This window comes from Typopeltis vanoorti, chromosome 3, assembly GCF_054136105.1.
Source record: "Typopeltis vanoorti isolate ZY-2024b chromosome 3, IOZ_Tvanoo_1.0, whole genome shotgun sequence".
Lineage (NCBI taxonomy): Eukaryota > Metazoa > Arthropoda > Arachnida > Uropygi > Thelyphonidae > Typopeltis > Typopeltis vanoorti.
Genome location: NC_143551.1, coordinates 139,264,586 through 139,285,091, shown reverse-complemented (window position 1 = coordinate 139,285,091; position 20,506 = coordinate 139,264,586). Strand labels below are relative to the sequence as shown.

General features: G+C 35.9%; 1 protein-coding gene across 1 annotated transcript in view; it reads right to left on the bottom strand.

Annotated features, from left to right (window-relative positions):
- LOC150108603 (HCLS1-associated protein X-1-like) overlaps window positions 1-20,506 on the bottom strand; it is a 116,547-nt gene that overhangs the window by 13,349 nt on the left and 82,692 nt on the right. Inside the window, exon 6 of the mRNA XM_090416053.1 lies at window positions 19,042-19,195. Coding sequence (XP_090272179.1) covers window positions 19,042-19,195 — 154 coding nt within the window. The remainder of the gene's footprint in view (window positions 1-19,041; window positions 19,196-20,506) is intronic.

Here is a 20,506-nt window from a genome sequence, read left to right as displayed (position 1 = left end):
TTTGGCATAATTATATATCCAATGTCGTATTATATTGGTGGGATTATGCTAGAAGAAACTGATCAGGCTAAGTATCTTGGAGTGTTAGTAGATAGCAAGTTGAAGTTCAGGGGCCATGTAGCAAAGATTGCAAATACAACTTAAAAGATAAATGCAATGCTGAAATGAACTTTAACATATAAAGATAAGGATGTCATTTTGCCTCTTTACAAGGACTTGATAAGACCTCACTTGGACTATTGTGCGCAGGTCTTGTCACAAGGTTTCCATTATAATTCTGATACAGTGGAGAGGGTGCAAAGGAGAGAGTTAAAAATGATATCAGGATTGTGAAATACTGATTATGAAGACAGATTGAGAATTTGTAGACTGCATATATTAGCAAACAGGAGAAAGAGGGGTGATATGATTGAGACGTACAAACTTCTGAAAGGGTCATACAGGGATTTCAGTCTTTGGAAGCTGAGAATGAATTCTGCTAAAAAAGGGATGAGGGCTAGATTTTTCTCTCATAGGGTGGTGCGTGATTGAAATGGATTGCCAATGGATGTGGTGTGCAAGAAGTGTGAATGAATTCAAGAATAAGTATGATAGCTTTAGCATGTAATCTCCCTTGATGAGTGCCTGAAAATCACTCTTAAAAAGATTAAGCAAGCATATAATTTCTTGCTAAGTTTAATTGAATTTGTAACTAGGTGAAAAAAAAACTTTCCACTGCTTATTTAAAATAATCAAACATTAAGAATTAGAGAAATTGCAAATGAAATACATTCTGTTTAATGCACTGCTAGCCTAGCTGGCTGAGAGGTTAGCAAATCTACTTTCTGATCAACAGGATGCAGTCCCACCATGGGTATGGATGCTTGTGATTGTCTTGGGCAAGAGAAAAATTTCACAGCCTGGTGCAAGTTCACTGGAGGTCTGAAGTGGCTTGAAAAAATTCCATATTTGGTTTTTGGCATGGGCTAGGAATGCTTTTCCTCCAAAAATTAGTATTAACCTGGCATCGCCTAAAAAAAATTGCCCATAGAACAATCACAGGCAATAATGTGAATGTCAGGATTAAGGACCATAAGATGGCAACAGTTGTTTGCCATATTCTTTCTCCTGAATAGTTTTGATATTCTAGGCTCACTACCAGGAAATGTGCTCAAAGGATGGAGACTAGCTGCCCACTAGTCTTCAAAATGGTAGTTAGGGCTAAAGGATCTTTGTCTACTCCCTTTGGGGAATAAAAGGCATTAGAGAAAAATTCCTAGCCCACAACGCTATTGTACTATAGGTTTATAACTTTCAGTGAGCAGAGGCCACATAATTAAAACAAAAAAAAAAAAAAAAAAATCAGTCCATTCTAAGAGACTATGAACACTATCGGATTGGATTTTACTTATGTTGACAAGAATCTAATGAATCAAGGTGTTAACCAGCAACATGATCTACATACTGAAGGAAAGCAAGGTTAGTTCAATCAAAATGCAGTATATGAGAAATGGTTCCAACAATCTAGGAGTTACTGATAAAACATAACATTCTGCTACTTCAAAAACCTTATTTTGCTGACAAGGTACTATAAAGAAAGCAATTGAACAATGTAAATAGCATAATATTAAATCTTATGAAGGAGAAAAGCATCCCTGAAGAAGATATACAGGAATGTTTTAACTTGCATCTAAAAATTATAAAAAAATCAGTAAGTGTAGGAAAAGTAAGAAAAAAGTTTGAATAATTTTTCCCAGATGATATTATGCTGGGAACAATTATTCAAAAAAAAAAAAAAGGAAGATTCAAGACATAAAGGGAAGATTAAAGAAAAATGTGAGTGGGATAAGCTATAAAATTTTGGATATAGCCAACTCTCGCTACAGAAAATATCACTGTACTAAATCACTCAAGTTAAAAACTAGTGAAAAGTCTCTGAAAATACTCCTACAAACATTACTATAGCAAACTTTATATTATTAAAAAAAAAAAAAAGTTTACAGCAATCCTTCGATTAGTGTGCCTAATGCGTTCTTTAAAACAGGCGCATTAATCGAAAACGCACTAATCGAATATAATAACCTATGGGAAAATGTATAATTCGTTCCTCAAATTTCTTTTTTGAACCTTAATTTTTTTATAAAAGAATTAAGGTATGTCTCAGGGCTTAATTAAAGGTAAACCATGAAGCTGAAAGACAATAAAACATATTCAGAATAGAAATTTTATTATTCTACTTCATAACAAAGAATTGATCTTTTTTCATACAACCGACGGTATGGCCCTATTGCCTCTTATGCAGATTTTGCTGCTTCTCTCTTCATCAGGGTCAGCCTCTAAGCATTGCTGCTTAATGAATCTTTTGTTTGGATGAAGTTTGTTGTGAAGACAGTTTGCATCACATAAAAACTTCGATTGTATATGAAAAATATTTTCAAATTGTTTCTGTGAAATCTCTTTTGGCTGACTATCAGTGGTTAAATTTTCTTCATATTCTTCGGGATCTTCCCACTGTGCATCTAAATTTAGCAGGTAAAAATCACTCAATTCTTCAGAATGAGATTTAATTAATTCTTGAATGTTATCATTGAAGGGGAGAAAGAAATGAAGGATGTACGAATTGGTCGCCAACACGCGAAATCTCGTGCTTTATAGATAAAATTTCTCAACTGTTTTACAAGCAAAATAATCACCAGTTTAAAAACTACAATGATCATAAAAGAGAAGTTAATTTTCCCATGTGTAATAATAAACAACTCATCCCAGAAGATGGATTGATTACCCTATTATCGGAATGGATTCTCCTTTTTGTGACATGCACAGAAGTGTCGAAGGGTCTCGAATCTGTGGGCGTACTATAGCAGACAACATAAATTTTGGTGGTAAAAATTTGGAACATAGTATACATAGAAGTAGTATAGTATGCCATTAAAAATAACTGTGTAAAATGTTTTAAATCGGTAACTAAATTATTTCATCCTGGTGAGTGATTTTTTAAAATAGTTAATCATAAAAAATGTGTAGATAGAAAATTTTTAAAATCTACATTTATTTTTTAGATGTATATAGGCGCACTAATCGAATTTGGGTATCGGAAAAAAATGACACACTAATCGAGGGATTACTGTATTTAGTTCCTGAGAGTTTACTATAGTGAGAACCTGGACTGTATTTTTGAATATCACTTATATCAGTTCCTGCCTATATCCTTTGAAAAGCATAGCAATTGTTAGTACAATTGCTATGCTTTTATAATTTACTAACAAAGCAAATTATACTAACCACAACTGTTTGTTGTGGTTAGTATAATTGTTATCATAAATGCAGTTATTATGTTTTTCAAAGGATAGCCTACTGGTTCAAATGGGATTAAGGAACGCCAGGAAAGCATGTTCAAGACCATCAATCCCACTAGCTCAGGCTGTTACATCCAAACAAGATGACTCACAGTTTCATGTTTTGTCATACCCTCGTCCATATGTTCACATGAAATAAGAAGAACCAGGAATAATTACTTCATGCAACCTTTCTCCTGATCTCTGGTGTCCAATGCTGATGCACCTTCACCCATTTTATATCCACTCATGAATATATAGTTTTTCTTTACTTTCATGCATATAAATTAAAGATACCAAGAAATTATATACTTGATTATATTTCAGGTGCAAACTTTGTTTGCTTACACTTAGATAAAGGATTAAACCAAGTATATCATTTCTTGGTATCTTTAATTTATAGTATAACCAAGTGGAAAAACTTCCATCAATTTCATGTATATAATGTGGTTTTACCAGAATCATTGCAATACAGCAAGAATTTTTTTGGGAAGTTTTTGTTGCACCATTCCAAACATGTGAACAGTATTCCAGGGGTGAGCAGATATGGCAGCTGTACAGAGTTAGTAGCTGGACATGTGAAAAATAATGTCTTGAGCAGAAAAGGATGTCTAGGTTTTTTAAGAGAATGAAAAAGCTACTGAAGTGATGCCAGGAAAGTCTAGAGCAGTGAGTCTTAACCTTTTTAGTGATCGGCAGCCCCTTGAATCTAAAAATAAGTTCTCGTACCCCCTTGAAAAATGTGTTTCTATTTCTTTATTTAGGAAATGACACCTATTGCAAGATAATTTATTTATTGAAAAATAAAACGCATACATTTATATATACATACAAAACAAAATCTCAATTTTTAATGGCTATGTTGTTGTTTATTCATAATAATACTTTTGAAGCGAGGCTTCGTTTTTGAAAGAGCCAAGCATAAGTCATCACTTGCATTTAAGAAATTTCTGGCTTTTGTTTTTATGTGCAAAAGTGATGAAAATCTCATTTCACACAGGTAGGTGGTGGCAAATGGTAAAAGCGTCCGCAATGCTGCTTTTGCCAGCTGTGGATAAGGATGTAACTGTGTACACCAGAATTGTTCTAAGCCCAGTTTTTCAAACTCCATCTGAATACGTGCATTGGCTCGTATTTCAATAAGATTGTCTTTTATGAAATAGCTGTCTTCCATCGAATCTGGGTCAAAATTTAGAAACTTCTCTCGCACCCCTGGAAATGCTTTCTCGCACCCCCCAAGGGTGCACACACCCCAGGTTAAGAACCACTGGTCTAGAGGAAAATCAGTCCCAAAAGAGATCTGATCCAGTCTGATGATTTACGTAAAGGAAGGTATTTTGGTTGATTATTTTGGTTAGCATATCTGCTCTCCAGCAAGAGGCTGCAGGTTTGAATTCCGCCTAGGCATGGTTGTTTGTGATTGTCTCCCATCTGCATACATACAAGTGAATAAACACTTCCCGAAGCTGGACTAGGTCACCAATGGAAATAGTAGACCCAACCCTCCTGCAATGGGAGAAGACGTTTTCTACCCACTACAGGGTCACCCTGTAGTGGGTAGAAAAACCAGCTACATATCATCATCAAGGTATTTTGGTAAAGGAAGATGACATGCAATACCATTTGCATGAGAGAATGTAAGACTGCATTTTGGTAGAAGAATACTGTGAAAGAATACATAGAAAAATGGTATAGTGAGGTGCTGTTGTAGAAGATAATGAAATTTGGAGTGTTTGTCAAATAGAGCATACTATGATCAGCAAAACTAGATAGGATTAATGGCCAGTGAGAGAAGGTCATTATGCATAATCGAAAGAGGCAGGCAATGGAATAGAGCCCTGAGGCACTCCTGCACTGATGGAGAAGCTTAACGGGAGCAAGCCATCCACCATAATAAAACGCTGTGAACACCCACAGAGAAAGTTGGCTATCAAATTACAAAAGATGGAAGATAACCAAAGGATGGCAATTTACTGGAAAAATCTTTAAATCAAGATTTTTCCAGTAAATCAAGAGTAATACCAGATTACTCTTGTTCAAATGATCTGAGAATGTGAAAAGCAAATAGCATAGGTTTCTCCAACTTTTCTATGTGTCGAATTGGTGAGTAATGTAAGCTAAGAGATCTGATGGGTGATGTAGACCAAGTAAGCTAATCTAGTATGGATCTACAGTTGCAGAATCCATATTGGTTATCACTGATTAACTCACTGGGTAGTGAACAATGTAAGTGTTGATATTTTGAAGAGGAATGAGAGAGCAACTGATCAGTATTTTGAAAGCAGACCTTTCATCTCCATTTTTTAAAATGCTTGCATACAGACTTGTTTCTATGTGTTAGGACAGTTGACAAGTGAGTATAAAATAGTGCAAAAGAGATAACAAGTATCAGTTTTGAAGGCTGACTTTTTAGTAGAATTAAGAAGAAACCATCATCACCAAAAGAGTTGTTTGTATCTGTATTATTGCTGAAGATTCCTCTCATGTCTTTGCTGAAAACCAACAGGAGGTATGTGGAACACCATTTCTGGTATGGTCGGAGTTAATTATTTTGGTCATGCATGTGGGAACTGGAAAAGAATGATGCCAAGAGGTCAGCTTTATCTTTAAATAGAGTAATAACAATATGCCATCTGGACGAATGGTGGAAGCACAAGTGAGCAGAAATTGTACTCAATGGCCTTTGTAACAGAACAAAGGGCACGAATGGCATTTAAACAGAAGGTGAGCTTTTAGCTACTGCCCTTTCATCATCTTTATCAAATTCCTGATATGTACCCTCAATGGGTGTACAGGATATGATAGCACTATATGAAAAATTTACATCATTACTAACTTCCTATCCACAATTTTCCTCAAAATCAGTCTGTTACTTGTCAAGACTCCAATATTATCAGATCTTATATTTTTATGCATTTTTGGAAATTATGGAGACAACTACCGTGTTTGAATAAAAACTTTAGTTTAATATTACTAAAATTTTACAATTCGACGTTTCGACCTTTATGTCAAGGTCATCTTCTGGAGCGTACAAATATACACAAGAAACAAGCTATACTACAATCATACTGGTTCGTTAAAGACGCTGGCTAACCGCTACCACAATTATTGGCCTGACCTCTGGTGAGAAAAAAGAAAAAAAAAATTATACATCAACGCTAGAGTCCTATTATTTGTGTTGTCTACTATATACATATATTAACATCATTCCAGCCAGTTGGAGTGGAAAGGTTTCTAATACTAGCGTATTGGCTAGAGTCCTGACTAATATTGAATCTTTCATATTAGGTTGGCTGAATGTGTGCCATCCAGATCCTTGGAATTTTCATACCATCTTTATTGTTGATATTTGGGTGGTTTATCAGGATTTCGCAGGATTCTTTAAATTTTCTTTCGTACCATGTTTTTGTGCGGTGTAAGGAGCAGGTGCTTTTCCAGTTGATTTGGTGTAAGGTGTTAAGTGCATTGTCTGAGAGGCCTGCTTCACCATAATGGTTATATTTAATGTGTCTAATGTGTTCTTTCTTGCGTATCGGGATTGTCCGTCCTGTTTCACCAATGTATGGTAAGTTACAGGTGCAGCGGATGCAATAGACTCCAGGATGTGCTAATGGGAGGAGAGGATCCTTAGAGGCACTGAATATGGTTTTAAGTTTAGTGGGTGGTTTAAAGGTGGCATTGAGGTTATAATGTTGTAGGATTCTGTTGATTTTTTCTGATAACCCTTTAATGTATGGGATGGCTATGGTTTTACTGTAATCTAGATTCATTTTTGTTGTGGTTTTATAGAGTATTTTATTGACAGTATTTTTGTTATAGCCATTGTTTATGAATGTGTCACTAATGATTTTTAGTTCTTGTTTCAGGGCTTGCTGGTTAGAACAAATAGTTGTGGCTCTGTTTTTAAGGGTGTTTATGACTCCATATTTTTGTGCTGGGCGGTGGTATGAATTCGCATGTATGTATTGGCCCGTGTGTGTCGGTTTTCGGTAGACCGTGAAGGATAGACTGCCTGAAGGAAGACGTGTAACTAGCGTGTCTAGGAACGGGAGCGAATTTTGGTTTTCGATTTCAATGGTAAATTGTATGCGTTCGTGTTGTTTGTTTAGGTGGCTGAGGAATGTGTTTAGCGTTTGTTGCCCGTGCGGCCAGATCGCGAACACGTCGTCAACGTATCTGAGCCAGATTGTCGGTCGAAGCGTGGCGGAATCAAGAGCCCTTTGCTCAAAGGTTTCCATGTAGAAGTTCGCGATTGGGGGGGATAATTGTGAGCCCATGGCTGTACCTTCCTTTTGTAGGTAGAATTTGTTTTGCCACACGAAGTAACCAGACTTTAGTACGTGGGCAAAGAGGGCCGTAATGTCGGGCGAAAATTTGTTCTGTAGTAGGAGAATTGTGTCATTGATGGGGACATTAGTGAAAAGGGCAGAAACGTCAAAACTGACTAATAAGTCATCTTTGTCGAGTGTTATGTTTTTGATTTTGTTTATAAAGTGTTGTGTGTTTTTTATGTAGGAGGGGGAATGACCTACCAACTCCTTGAGTGTTGCCGCTAATTTCTTGGCTAGGTGGTAATTGGAACTGTCTATTCCTTCCACTATTGGTCGAAGGGGCACATTTTGTTTGTGTATTTTCGGAACCCCATATATTCTGGGGGGTGCAGGCGTAGTGGGGGTTTGAGTTTTTTAACTGTGTCTGGTGGCCAAAAAGTGACGGACTTTAGTAGTTTTTCCGTTTTGTCCTTTATCCTTTTTGTTGGGTTATAATTTACCATTTTATATGTGTTGTTATCGGCTACTAGTTGGTTCATTTGCAGTATGTATGTTGACCTGTCAAGGACAACACTGGCACTGCCTTTATCAGCTTTCGTTATTATGTTTTGTTTGGCTTTTAATGATTTAATTGCTGCTAATTCTGTTTTAGTCAGGTTGTTCTGTATGGTTTTCTTGGTATTTAGGACATTACTGGTTTCTAGTCGTATTTTGTCTGCTATGTTGTTAGGTAAGGATCTGATGCCTCTTTAAATGTGGTAGATAAAATCCAGTTTGTTTACCTTTTTAGGCGCTATTGCATAGTTCAGTCCTTTATTCAGCATCGTGAGTTCGCCGTTGTTCAGGGTGTGGCTTGATATGTTAATCACATGGTTCTTGCTTGTCGGTGGTTGGTCGCTCCTTGTCTCCCTTGTTTGTTGTTCATTGTTGTTTCTCGGGGAGGAAGTCCTCTGATTGGCCGCCATATTTTGCCGTTGTTTCAACCTGTGGAATTTTTTCTTGAGTTTTTCTTTGTTCTTTTCCAGGGTATGCTTGGCCGAATTGTCAGTAATTCGTTCAAGTGTTTGTAGAATGTCTGGATTAACATAGTTCAATAGTTCTGATTGTAATTTAGAAACTAGATTTTGTGTTGTAGCTAGGTTTCGGCGGGCTGTTTGGATCTGTTCTCTAAGCATTGCTTCTTCTGTGCGGTCATAGATACGGAGTGCCTTAGCGGACGTAAATTTCTTTTTTAGCCTGATGCAGATCGGAATGAGGTTATTGTCTCTGCATCTTTTTAAAAAGGCCAGTCGATTGATCAGGAGAGAAATACGAATCTTTAGCTTACCATAGCGATTGCAGCGCTTGTGGGTATCATTTCCATGGATGATCTGAATTCTTTCTTTTAGGCTTGCACGGTGATCCGAATGCATTTTTGGAAATTATGGAGACAACTACCGTGTTTGAATAAAAACTTTAGTTTAATATTACTAAAATTTTACAATTCGACGTTTCGACCTTTATGTCAAGGTCATCTTCTGGAGCGTACAAATATACACAAGAAACAAGCTATACTACAATCATACTGGTTCGTTAAAGACACTGACTAATCGCTACCACAATTGTTGGCCTGACCTCTGGTGAGAAAAAAAAAGGAAGAAAAAAAAAATTATACATCAACGCTAGAGTCCTATTATTTGTGTTGTCTACTATATACATATATTAACATCATTCCAGCCAGTTGGAGTGGAAAGGTTTCTAATACTAGTGTATTGGCTAGAGTCCTGACTAATGTTGAATCTTTCATATTAGGTTGGCTGAATGTGTGTCATCCAGATCCTTGGAATTTTCATACCATCTTTATTGTTGATATTTGGGTGGTTTATCAGGATTTCGCAGGATTCTTTAAATTTTCTTTCGTACCATGTTTTTGTGCGGTGTAAGGAGGAGTGCGGTGAAACAGGACGGACAATCCCGATGCGCAAGAAAGAACACAGACACATTAAATATAACCATTATGGTGAAGCAGGCCTCTCAGACCATGCACTTAACACCTTACACCAAATCAAATGGAAAAGCACCTGCTCCTTACACCGCACAAAAACATGGTACGAAAGAAAATTTAAAGAATCCTGCGAAATCCTGATAAACCACCCAAATATCAACAATAAAGATGGTATGAAAATTCCAAGGATCTGGATGGCACACATTCAGCCAACCTAATATGAAAGATTCAACATTAGTCAGGACTCTAGCCAATACGCTAGTATTAGAAACCTTTCCACTCCAACTGGCTGGAATGATGTTAATATATGTATATAGTAGACAACACAAATAATAGGACTCTAGCGTTGATGTATAATTTTTTTTTCTTCCTTTTTTTTTCTCACCAGAGGTCAGGCCAACAATTGTGGTAGCAATTAGTCAGTGTCTTTAACGAACCAGTATGATTGTAGTATAGCTTGTTTCTTGTGTATATTTGTACGCTCCAGAAGATGACCTTGACATAAAGGTCGAAACGTCGAATTGTAAAATTTTAGTAATATTAAACTAAAGTTTTTATTCAAACACGGTAGTTGTCTCCATAATTTCCAAAAATGCATTCGGATCACCGTGCAAGCCTAAAAGAAAGGACTTATATTTTTATCTTCTATGGCACTTTTTACCCTATCAATCCATGTATATCTTGGTCTTCCTTTGGGTCATTTTCCTACCAACCTGGCAGAGAACACTTGTTTTGCTAATCTTTCCTCGCCCATTCTGTTCAAGTTACCATACCACCTGAGATTAACTCTGCTAACACATTCCTGGATGCTGACAATGTCAAGTTCTTTCCTAATGTCCTCGTTTTTAATATGATATTGCCATTGATGCCATCTGTTCACGCCTCTAATCTTTCTCAGGACTCTCATATCTGCAGTCTCTAGTCTTTGGACAAGTGTTTTACTTCTGACCCAGTTCTCAGATCCATAAGTTAAAACTGGTTTGAACACTGTCTTGTATACAGCTAATTTAGTGTTCCGACTAATTTCTCTCTTATTCCATATGAATTTATTCAATTGACTTCCTATCATACCAGCTTTGTTGATTCTGTTGTCTATTTCTATATTTAATTTACCATCTTCGCTAAAAATCATGCCTAAGTAGCTGAAATGTTTTACTTGTTCCACAGGTTTCCCATTCAAAACACAGTTGCCATTTTTAAGGATTCTACCTATTTTCATTGTCTTTGTCTTTTTATTGCTGACCTTCATACCATATCTATTACAACATTTATTCAATTTAGTCAGGGATTCTAGCAAACTTGTAGCAGATTTATTTAGAAGTATAACATCGTCCACATAAAGCAAAGAGCTGACATTAACATCCCCAATTCTGATATCATGTTTAATACCACTTTCCTTCATAATGTGATCCATATAGATAATGAATAACAGAGGGGATAATGTACATCCTTGTCTCACACCAGATTTAACATTAAACCATCTTTCTGTACGTCCTTCAATTCTAACTGCTGACTTACAACTCAAATAAAGACTAAGTATTGCTTGATATAATGCCCCTAATGCCCCAATGACACCATATAACTGTAGTGTATTGAATAGCTTCTCTCTTGGCACCTTGTCATATGCCTTTTCCAAATCAAAAAAACTTAAATATAGATCTTTGTTATATTCCCATGCTTTCTCGACTATTTGTTGTAAAGTGAAAATCTGATCCTGACAGTCTCTATTTGGCCTGAATCCAGCTTGTTCTTCACCAAGCTTTTTCTTCCACAATTCTTCTCAACCATTTCTCAAGTATACTGGCATAAATCTTGCCTGGACCACTCAGTAGGGAAATACCTCTGTAATTCACATATTGTTTTATTTCCCTTTTTATATATGGGTACTATTGCAGCTCTACTCCAATCATCAGGAATTTGTCCCTCTGTCCTGGCCCTTTCAAAGATCTGTATATGTTGACAGTATGAAGGTGGAGTTCTTGTTAAAATGCCATGTGGTATGATGAATTTTCTTTTTTGATCTGCATTGGTATATCCGTTTTTGAAAAAGGAATTTTGAATGAAGTGTGAAGAAGAACCAGGAGAACAATTTTTGTAACTTGCTTGAGCAGGCATTTGGATTAGTTGAGCAGAAACAGTTTCTGACATTGGAAAGTTGGAGAGGTCATTCCAAGTGAGGCAACCAAAAACTGGCACAAGATTATATAGTACACTGTACTATCTGTACAGTGTACTTAGGAGAACTGGTTAAGAAAAGATCAATGTATTCAGAGAGTGAAGAGGGCTATCTGACATTCTAAGTGGCAGATAGATTTGTGTTAGAAAGTCAGAGAAAGTCTAGCTAATGATACGAAAAAAAAAAGTGAAAAGCAAGGATAAATAAAAAAAGTTTTAAAAAAAATGGTAGTGTAATACAAGAGAAAAAAAAAACTATCATTATGTTGCAAGTAAAAGAAAGAATGAATGTGAAAGAATAATTCTACTAGATGAGGACATCATGTGGGTAGCAGATGCAGAAGAGACTGTTCGACTAATTTACTTTTAGACCCATTTTGCTAAAACGTATCAAACTGTAACAGGAGGCTGAATGCTACCTCTAATACTGGATGAAGAAACTCATGTTTATGAGGAAGAGGTGCAAGAGCTAATGCATAAACTGAATAAGAATTCAGCAATAGAGGCTGATGGGATATCAGCATGGATGCTAAAAGAGATTGTTCAGCTGAACCAGCTGTATAATTTGAGTATCAGCACAGAGAATCTTCTCTGTGCTGATACTCATTATCAGCTCATTAAAATTATCATTTTATGATAATGTTACTGCTGAGTTAGACAAGGGGAATGAATATCCTTGATACTTTTGGACTTTGCTAAGGCTTTTACATAAGTGGGAGGATATGGGACTGGATTATAGACTATTAACTTTGATAAGAGGAGAGAGCTGACTGACATATAAAAAAAGTAGTGTATGGGGGAACGAGTCTGCAAAATTAAGGTGACTTGTTGTGCAACCCCAGAGATTAGTCATTCTTGGTGAACTGTTATTCACTCTTCACATTAATGATATTGGGAGGGATATGAGACATACAGCTACTTGGTGATGCAAATGACACACTTACAGAATGATTTGAACATGTTGGAATTACAGACATCTGAAAATGACTATCATATATTGAAAGGTATACAAATGAATGAGTGTTGGAAAAGATCAGTAGAACTTTAAGGCTCCTTAAGGATATTGAAAGAAGAAAGTTAAAATATTTTGGCCACATCGAAAGGATGACTTCTCAGAACAGTAATAGAAGGTAAAGTTTCTGGAAAAAGAGGAAGGGATAGACCATCAATAGGATGGATGGATGGATGGAGTGAGTGAGAGAGTGTGAGTGTGTGTATGTGTGGAGTGACTGATCGTCAGAGAGTCGAAGCTTCCAGAAAAGCATACAACAGGACTACATGGCGAGGCCCGGTGTGGCACATCACCAAACATCGGAGTGACCATACAGCATCTGTGAATGCCTAGTGAACATATAATGATGACTTTGGTGTGATGAGATATCCAATGGCTTTTATTATATGGATGAGATTATGCTAGAAGAAACTGATCAAGGTAGGGTAGGGATCTTGGAATTTTAGTAGACAGGAAATTGAAGTTCGGGGCCAAAGAATGCAAATACAATTCAGATAATAGCTGCAATACTTAAACAGACATTGACATGTAAAGATTAGGCCTTGTTGTAAACTCACCTAGACAACAGTACACAATCTTGTTTCCTGTTTTCCAAAGAGTGTTAAAATTGATATTGGGACTGTGGAATGTAGATTATGAGAACAGACTGATAATGTGTGGACTGCAAACAGGAGCAAGAGGGGTAATATGATACAGACCAACTTCTGAAAGAGTCATACAGGATACATAGATGGATTTTATTCAAAAAAGGATGGGGAGAGAATGACAGGGCATCTATGGAAGTTGAGAATTAATTTCGTAACTAGATTCAGTAAGTAAGTTAAGATTTATTCAATCAAGAAAGGAGTGAGATTTAGATTTTTCTCTTATGGGGCAGTGCATAACTGGAATAGCTTACCTTTTGAGGTGGTGAATGCATGCTGTGTGTGAATGAATTCAGGAAAGTTATGGTAACTGGTGTGAGTGAAATGTGGACTCACTTGATGAGTCCATGATGCTATGGAGGCTTCAGTATTAATAATATTCATAAAAAAATATGAGTGCTGCAGATGTGTAGATTCCATAAATGCACTGATTAGTGCCTCTGTTATTCATAAGAAGCACACTGAACTCTATACACTGAACCCTTGGTTCTCAGTGTACAGAGCCAGAAGAGCTGTAACTTAGAATGGTACATTACTCACTATTCTTCAACCTGGAATAAAGAAACAGATTCTACAGAACCAGTAGCATTGTATACGAGGGTGGCTTTAAAAGTTCTCAGCCTAACAATGAAGAAATTTATAATTTCAAAATTATTTTTATTTTTCAACATAATCTCTCTTAAGACTAATACATTTATTCCAGCGATGCTCCAGTGCCATTATCCCGTCCCTGTAGTGGTTCTCAGTAAGATGCAAAATACCCTTCTACAGCTGTAACCACCTCTTGATTCAAAGAAAAAAGGTGACCAGTGAGGAAGAGTTCTTGTTTTGGGAAGGGATAGAAGTCAGAGGGAACCAAATCTGGGGAACAGGGTGGATGTTCCAACAATTCATAGTGCAGATCCCTTAATTTTCCTATTGCCAAAACACCTTTGAGGGCAGGTGCACTGTCCTGATGAAAGATGATTTTTTTCTTCTGCAAACCAGGTCTTTTCTCATGAATTTTATTGTCCAGTCTGGTTAAAAGATCCAAATAATATTCCCCGGTTACTGTTTTACCCTTTTCAAGATAATTAATAAACAAATGCCTTTAGCATCCCAAAACACCGATGCTGTGACCTTTTCTGCTGATGGAACAGACTTTGTCTTCTTTGACACTGAACAACTGGCTTCGGTCTGCTGTTTTGACTGCAGTTTGGATTCTGGTGTGTAATGGTGAATCCAAGTCTCATCCATAGTAAAAAATTGACACACAAAATCAGTTTTATTCTTGGTAAAATGCTCCAAGCACTGTTCAGAGATTTTCATGCGAGTGCATTTTTGATCTGCTGTGAGCAAGTGCAGCACCCATCTTGCATAAAGCTTTTTCATTTGCAATTCTTCATGCAAAATATATCCTACATGTTCTTTTGAAATGCTTATAGTCTCAGCAATTTCACGCACTTTGACTCGCCAGTCATCCAATACCATATCGTGCATTTGATCAATGATTTCTGGTGTTGTTACACTTTTTGGAAGTCCTTCATGTGGATCATCTTCAAGGCTGATACACCCACGTTTAAACTCGGCAGCCCATTTCTTAATTGTCGAAAACAAAGGAGAAGAGTGCCCATAAACTTTTATGAACTTCAAATGAATATCTTTTGGTGTTAAACCTTCTTTCACAAAGAATTTTATAACTGCATGATAGTCAATTTTATCGATTTCAAGGGATACAGACAACACTTTTGTTTCAGACAGCTGTATAAAACAAGCTACTTGATAAAATGGCTTGCAATTTCACATGGATGCTTATGACAGATGTACCAACTTAGAAAAAAAAAAAAAATCTTGCCAATAGTGTTGCCATCGAGACCGAGAACTTTCAGACCGCCTTTGTAAGGTGCATGTTTGACAGTACTGGCAAACACCGATGGGTGTTTTTCCATCATCATCATCAAATTCCTGATATGTACCCTCAAGGGGTATACAGAATAATGATAGTACTACATGAAAAACTTACATCATTACTAACTTTCTATCTATAATTTTCTTCCAAATCAATCTGTTACCTGTCTTTTTTACCCCCTAATGTGAATCCTAATGTCAGGTTATATACACTGACAATTAATAAATTTGGTTCTACATGCTTCAGCAAAATAATGTCAATCCCATAATCAGATAAATACTTTAAGAAACACTTCAGAGATGGCTGCTCCAGAGAGGATCTAAAACTCACAAAACATTTCTAAGCTTTAAGAAGTACTAGAATGAACAAAAGTAAGCTGCGCCATTTTGAATGGCGCTATGCTGAAAGAAACAGTGTGAAATTTCAGCAATCTCCCATTATCAACTGGCTGAAAAATTCTAATTTAATCATATTAATATATGTCTTTTTTTTTTGCAACATTACTGGAATTTAAGTAATATTGAAAATATTGCATAGAACAAAAACTTTACATTTTGAAATTGTGTTCATGGCTGAATGTTTCACCATGTAGCACCTGCTTGGAGAAACAGCAATGTTCAATTCCAGTCTGTCACAGAAAGAGTTACAGTCCTCGTTTTCAGATGTGGCTAAGTTAGCTGGTCTTACGCAATGGCTACAGATTTTTTTTCCTTCCACCAAAGTCAAAATGTTACATGTGTGTCTATACTGCAACCTATGAAGACTGAGAAATCCTGCTAAAGAGGTGTTGGTAATCATGATATAAATAAATTCTTAAACTTAATTTTTTTAAAATTAATTCTGATAGATTTCAAAATCAAATTATTCACATTGTCCCACTTTCAATAATGTTTTCCAACATACAGTGTTTTTTTCACTATGCTTTTTTCCATAAGTAAGGTACCTGAGGTAAATAAGGCCGTTAAAAAAAAAAAAAAACACATTTACGGTAAGTTGCGTCGGTTTGGTTTCTTACACACACACACACAGAGGACACAATAAGCAATGGCAAATCAGTGGTGCCATATTGTCTAGTAAATGTATTGTGTCAGTTTGACATAGACCTTTGTGGGAGGTGGTTATGTCGTCCTGTTTAATAATATTAAGCTGCAATAATTCGTAAGTTTTAATTAAAAATATTGTTTTTTTTGCATTGTTTTTATATTTAAATTGTTCTTTCAACATTCAGTTTTATGATAAAAAAATGTTTTAATTGATTTGAATTCATATTTTATGTGAAAATAGATGTGATCTAATCTAGTTCACGGTGGTTAATAAAGCCCAGTATATTTGTTGATGGGCCTTATTAAACTGCTATAATTTATGATTTTATTTTTTGGTGATTGCTCATAATAACTTAGTTACTTATTTTTTTGCTAAAAGCCTCTGAAAATGTCAGAAGTTAAGAAGAAATGAGGTCTTTGGACTGATGAAAGACTAGATGCAGCTATGAAAGCTGTGCAAAGAGGACAACTATCACCACGTGCAACATCAGAATGCTATGGAGTATCTAGAAGAACACTGGGGAACCATTTAAAGAGAGAGAAGATGACGAAAAGATTAAGAAGAAATACTGTGCTAACAAAAGAACAAGAGAAGAACTTGGTAGAAAGAATAGTAAAGTTTACTTCAATTGGCGTCCCTTTAACTCCAAAAGCTATATGCAGGCAAACTTTTATATTTTGCAAACAAAATGAAATTAGGAATAACTTCAATAAAGAAAGTGGCCTTGCAAAAAAAGATTGGTTGAAGTTATTTTTAAAGAGAAACCCAACAATTTCTAAACGTAAAGCTCGATTTTTGAATCCTGCTTGAGCTCAAATAAAGCCAAAGCAAAATAGCATTCAATTCTTCGACTACTTTGATGTAGTCAAGAAGCTTTATGAGAAGTTGGACATTAACAATCATCCAGAACGCCTCTACAACATGGATGAGAAGGGATGTCGTCTTACAATACATAATCAGCAGGAAGTCTTAGCGCAAAAAGGTACTCAAAGAGTACATATGGTCGCTTCAGAACATGCCGAGAATGTCACTGTTGTTGGTTGTGTAAATGCAATAGGGTCTACTATTCCCCCTATGACTGTCTTCAAAGTTAAAAGGCACAAGCCTGAGTTCGATGATAATTTGCCTCTTGGACGTTTAGTAAGAATGGCACCAAAGGGGAGCATGACTACAATATTATTCATTGACTTCATTAACCATCTTGGAAAAAATAAAGCTCCTGGAAAATGTCTTCTGATTTTTGATGGGGCATCATCGCACTTAGATTATTTCATAGTTGACGCTGCAGAGAAGAATAATATTTTGCTGTACTGCCTTCCTTCAAACACCACTCACGAACTACAGCCTCTAGACAAAGCTGTCTACTGATCATTCGAGCATCATTGGGATCAAGAACTCATGTTGTTCATGTACCAAAACCCTGATAGAAGACTGACCAAAGCACGTTTTAATATAGTTCTCAGTAAAGTCTGGTCAAAGTGTATGACCCATAGTAATATCATCAGAGGATTCAGAGCAATGGGCCTGTATCCGTTTAACCCTGACGCCATTCCTGAAGAAGCATTTGCACCATCTGTATTAACTGAAATTTCTGAGCCTCAATCTCAAAGTGTGAGAACTGAAGAGGATCCTCAAGATATTTCTATGACAAGATATATCTACGACTCCGATTCTTCTAACACCGAGCCCAAGTCTTATGTCTAGCAGCCAAGACATACATTGTCCGCTTTGACTCTACTTCTCATCCTCTTCGGATTCCGACAATGAAATTACTGAGCCAGTGCCAAGATGGGAACAAACAGCACCTGAAAGAACATGTCCTAATCCTCCATCTTGTGATTCAGATAACTCCGATGATGATATTCCATTGGCAAATCTAAAAACAAAGAACTCTTTGAAATCATCGTTTCAGGAGTTAATGCCAATGCCAAATTATGCAGTTGTAAAGGCAACACCACGAAGAAAAGCATTAAATTATAAGGGCCAGAGAGTGACCAAAGATCTTTTCACCACTAAAAAAACAGGAAGAACCAAAAAAGTAAATAAATAAAGGAACAAACAGAGTGTCAAAAGAGGGGTGGTATTGCCATGGATGCAGAGAAGAAAAGGTTGCTGAGATGAGGCAATGTACACAGTGTCTTAAATGGTACCATGAAGAGTGTGTTGGTCTCACCAAAGAAGAAGGTGGCATATTTGTATGCCCTTATGACTGTTCTTAAGCTAATAATTATGATTAAAATTAATAATAAGTGTTTATTCTTTTTTAAATATTTAATTTTGTTCAAGGGCTTTATTAAACTACTATGGTTTAATAAGGCCCACACAAGGTGTTTATTAAAGACTTGGTTAAAATATAAATTACTGCAAGAATTGTTCTTATTTGTGTTTTTTTAATTAGTAATAATACAAACTTTAATATGAACTGTTGTTTCACTTAATCTAAACAATTGTCTAATTTATTCAAATTTTAAATAAGGTGGGCCTTATTTGCCTCAGATACCTTATGTTTAATCTAAGACCAACTAATTTAGTCTTGCGTATTTAAAAGGCCTACTAAAAGATTTTTTCCCCTCATCTAGGAGATTCTGAACCTAGATATTTTCTATAAAAATGATATATATACAAAGAGACTACTCACCCATATAGACTTATTATGTAGTCAACGATAATATAAAATACTAGTAATACAAGAAATCAAATAAGTCTTACTTTCATCAAGATTAACAAAATTTTCTTGCTTTTCTTTCACACCATGACAATCACTTCTTGTAATAACAGAATGTGTCTGATCCCCAAGGGACCTAGAAACAGTAGTTTCTTCATTACCTTCACCATCCTTTATTGTTCTATGCTGCTCAATTCGCTAATGAGAAGAAATAACTATTAACGACCATTTTAATATTTTAACAAACAACAGTATTTCATCAATACATTTCTTTTGTTTTCATGAAGCTATAATATACTTGGAAATATACATTATAACAACATAGCCACCAAAGTTATAAATGTACCATTTTTCAAAAGAATGCTTTTATCCATAATAATTAAATGACACTTCATAAATAGGTTAACACATTAATGATAATCTAGACCTTTAGTTTTATAAGGAAGTGAAGTTAATTATAATTAGATGGATAGTGCTGTTGATCTTCAAGATTACATGCAAAGAAATAAAAGCAAATCCATAGGACATGTTAAACCATGGTTCTTCAATACTGTGTGATCATTTCATCAAGCTTGGAAGAATGATAAATCCAGAGGATCCTTCTGATGAATAATGTTTTTTTATTGTTAGAATACTTGCCATTTATAGCCTCAACAATCAAAAATTTGTTTATCTGACACTTTTCTATATGTTTTTCACACACACACACAAAATAAATAAATAAATAAAAATAACCACTGGCACACTCAATTCAAAGCTTCTTATTACTAACACTGGCATTACTGTCAACAGGAGATCCACAATTAACAACTTCTTAACAAGGAAACCGATTAATTCAACCTAGTTATTGTAAATATTCACATCAAGTTCAAAGCATTAGCTAATCAATTCCACACCTAAAGATCCCCCCAACCCCCCCAAAAAAAGCATTTGCTAAGATATCTCATTTTCATGTAAATTGTACAGTTGTCATGGCAGTTCCACACCAAAAGTCATAGGGTATCCCACCAAATAAAAAACAATAGAGGTGACTATGAGTCAAAGCATAAACTAGGTTAGTGTGTGTGGGTGGTCACCTTTGGTTACCAGTAAGAAATACATAGAACTGACCAGGGCTTTAATCCAATGTTCAATCCTCATATTTCATGGTGCACCCTGTCATGAGGCTTAAATGAATAGTGAATAAAGATGGATTGGAAATTTGGGAGTTAGATGACTAACCTGTATTCTTCATTCGCTTAAACCCCTTACCAGCCTCGACATGTTTATATGTCAATAATTACATGAATGTGAAATGTCCACGGAAATTAAAACATTTGATTACTAGTGAAATAACATGGATTCAGAGCATGAATTAATTCATATATTTCATTCATATGGCTGTTTAGGTGTTTAAACCAGAAACAAAATTATGAAATGTAATGCCAACTGAGACATCACCCAGTTAAACAAGGAAGACCAGTTCACTACTAACTCAACATTTCAACATAAAGATGGACATAAATTCCC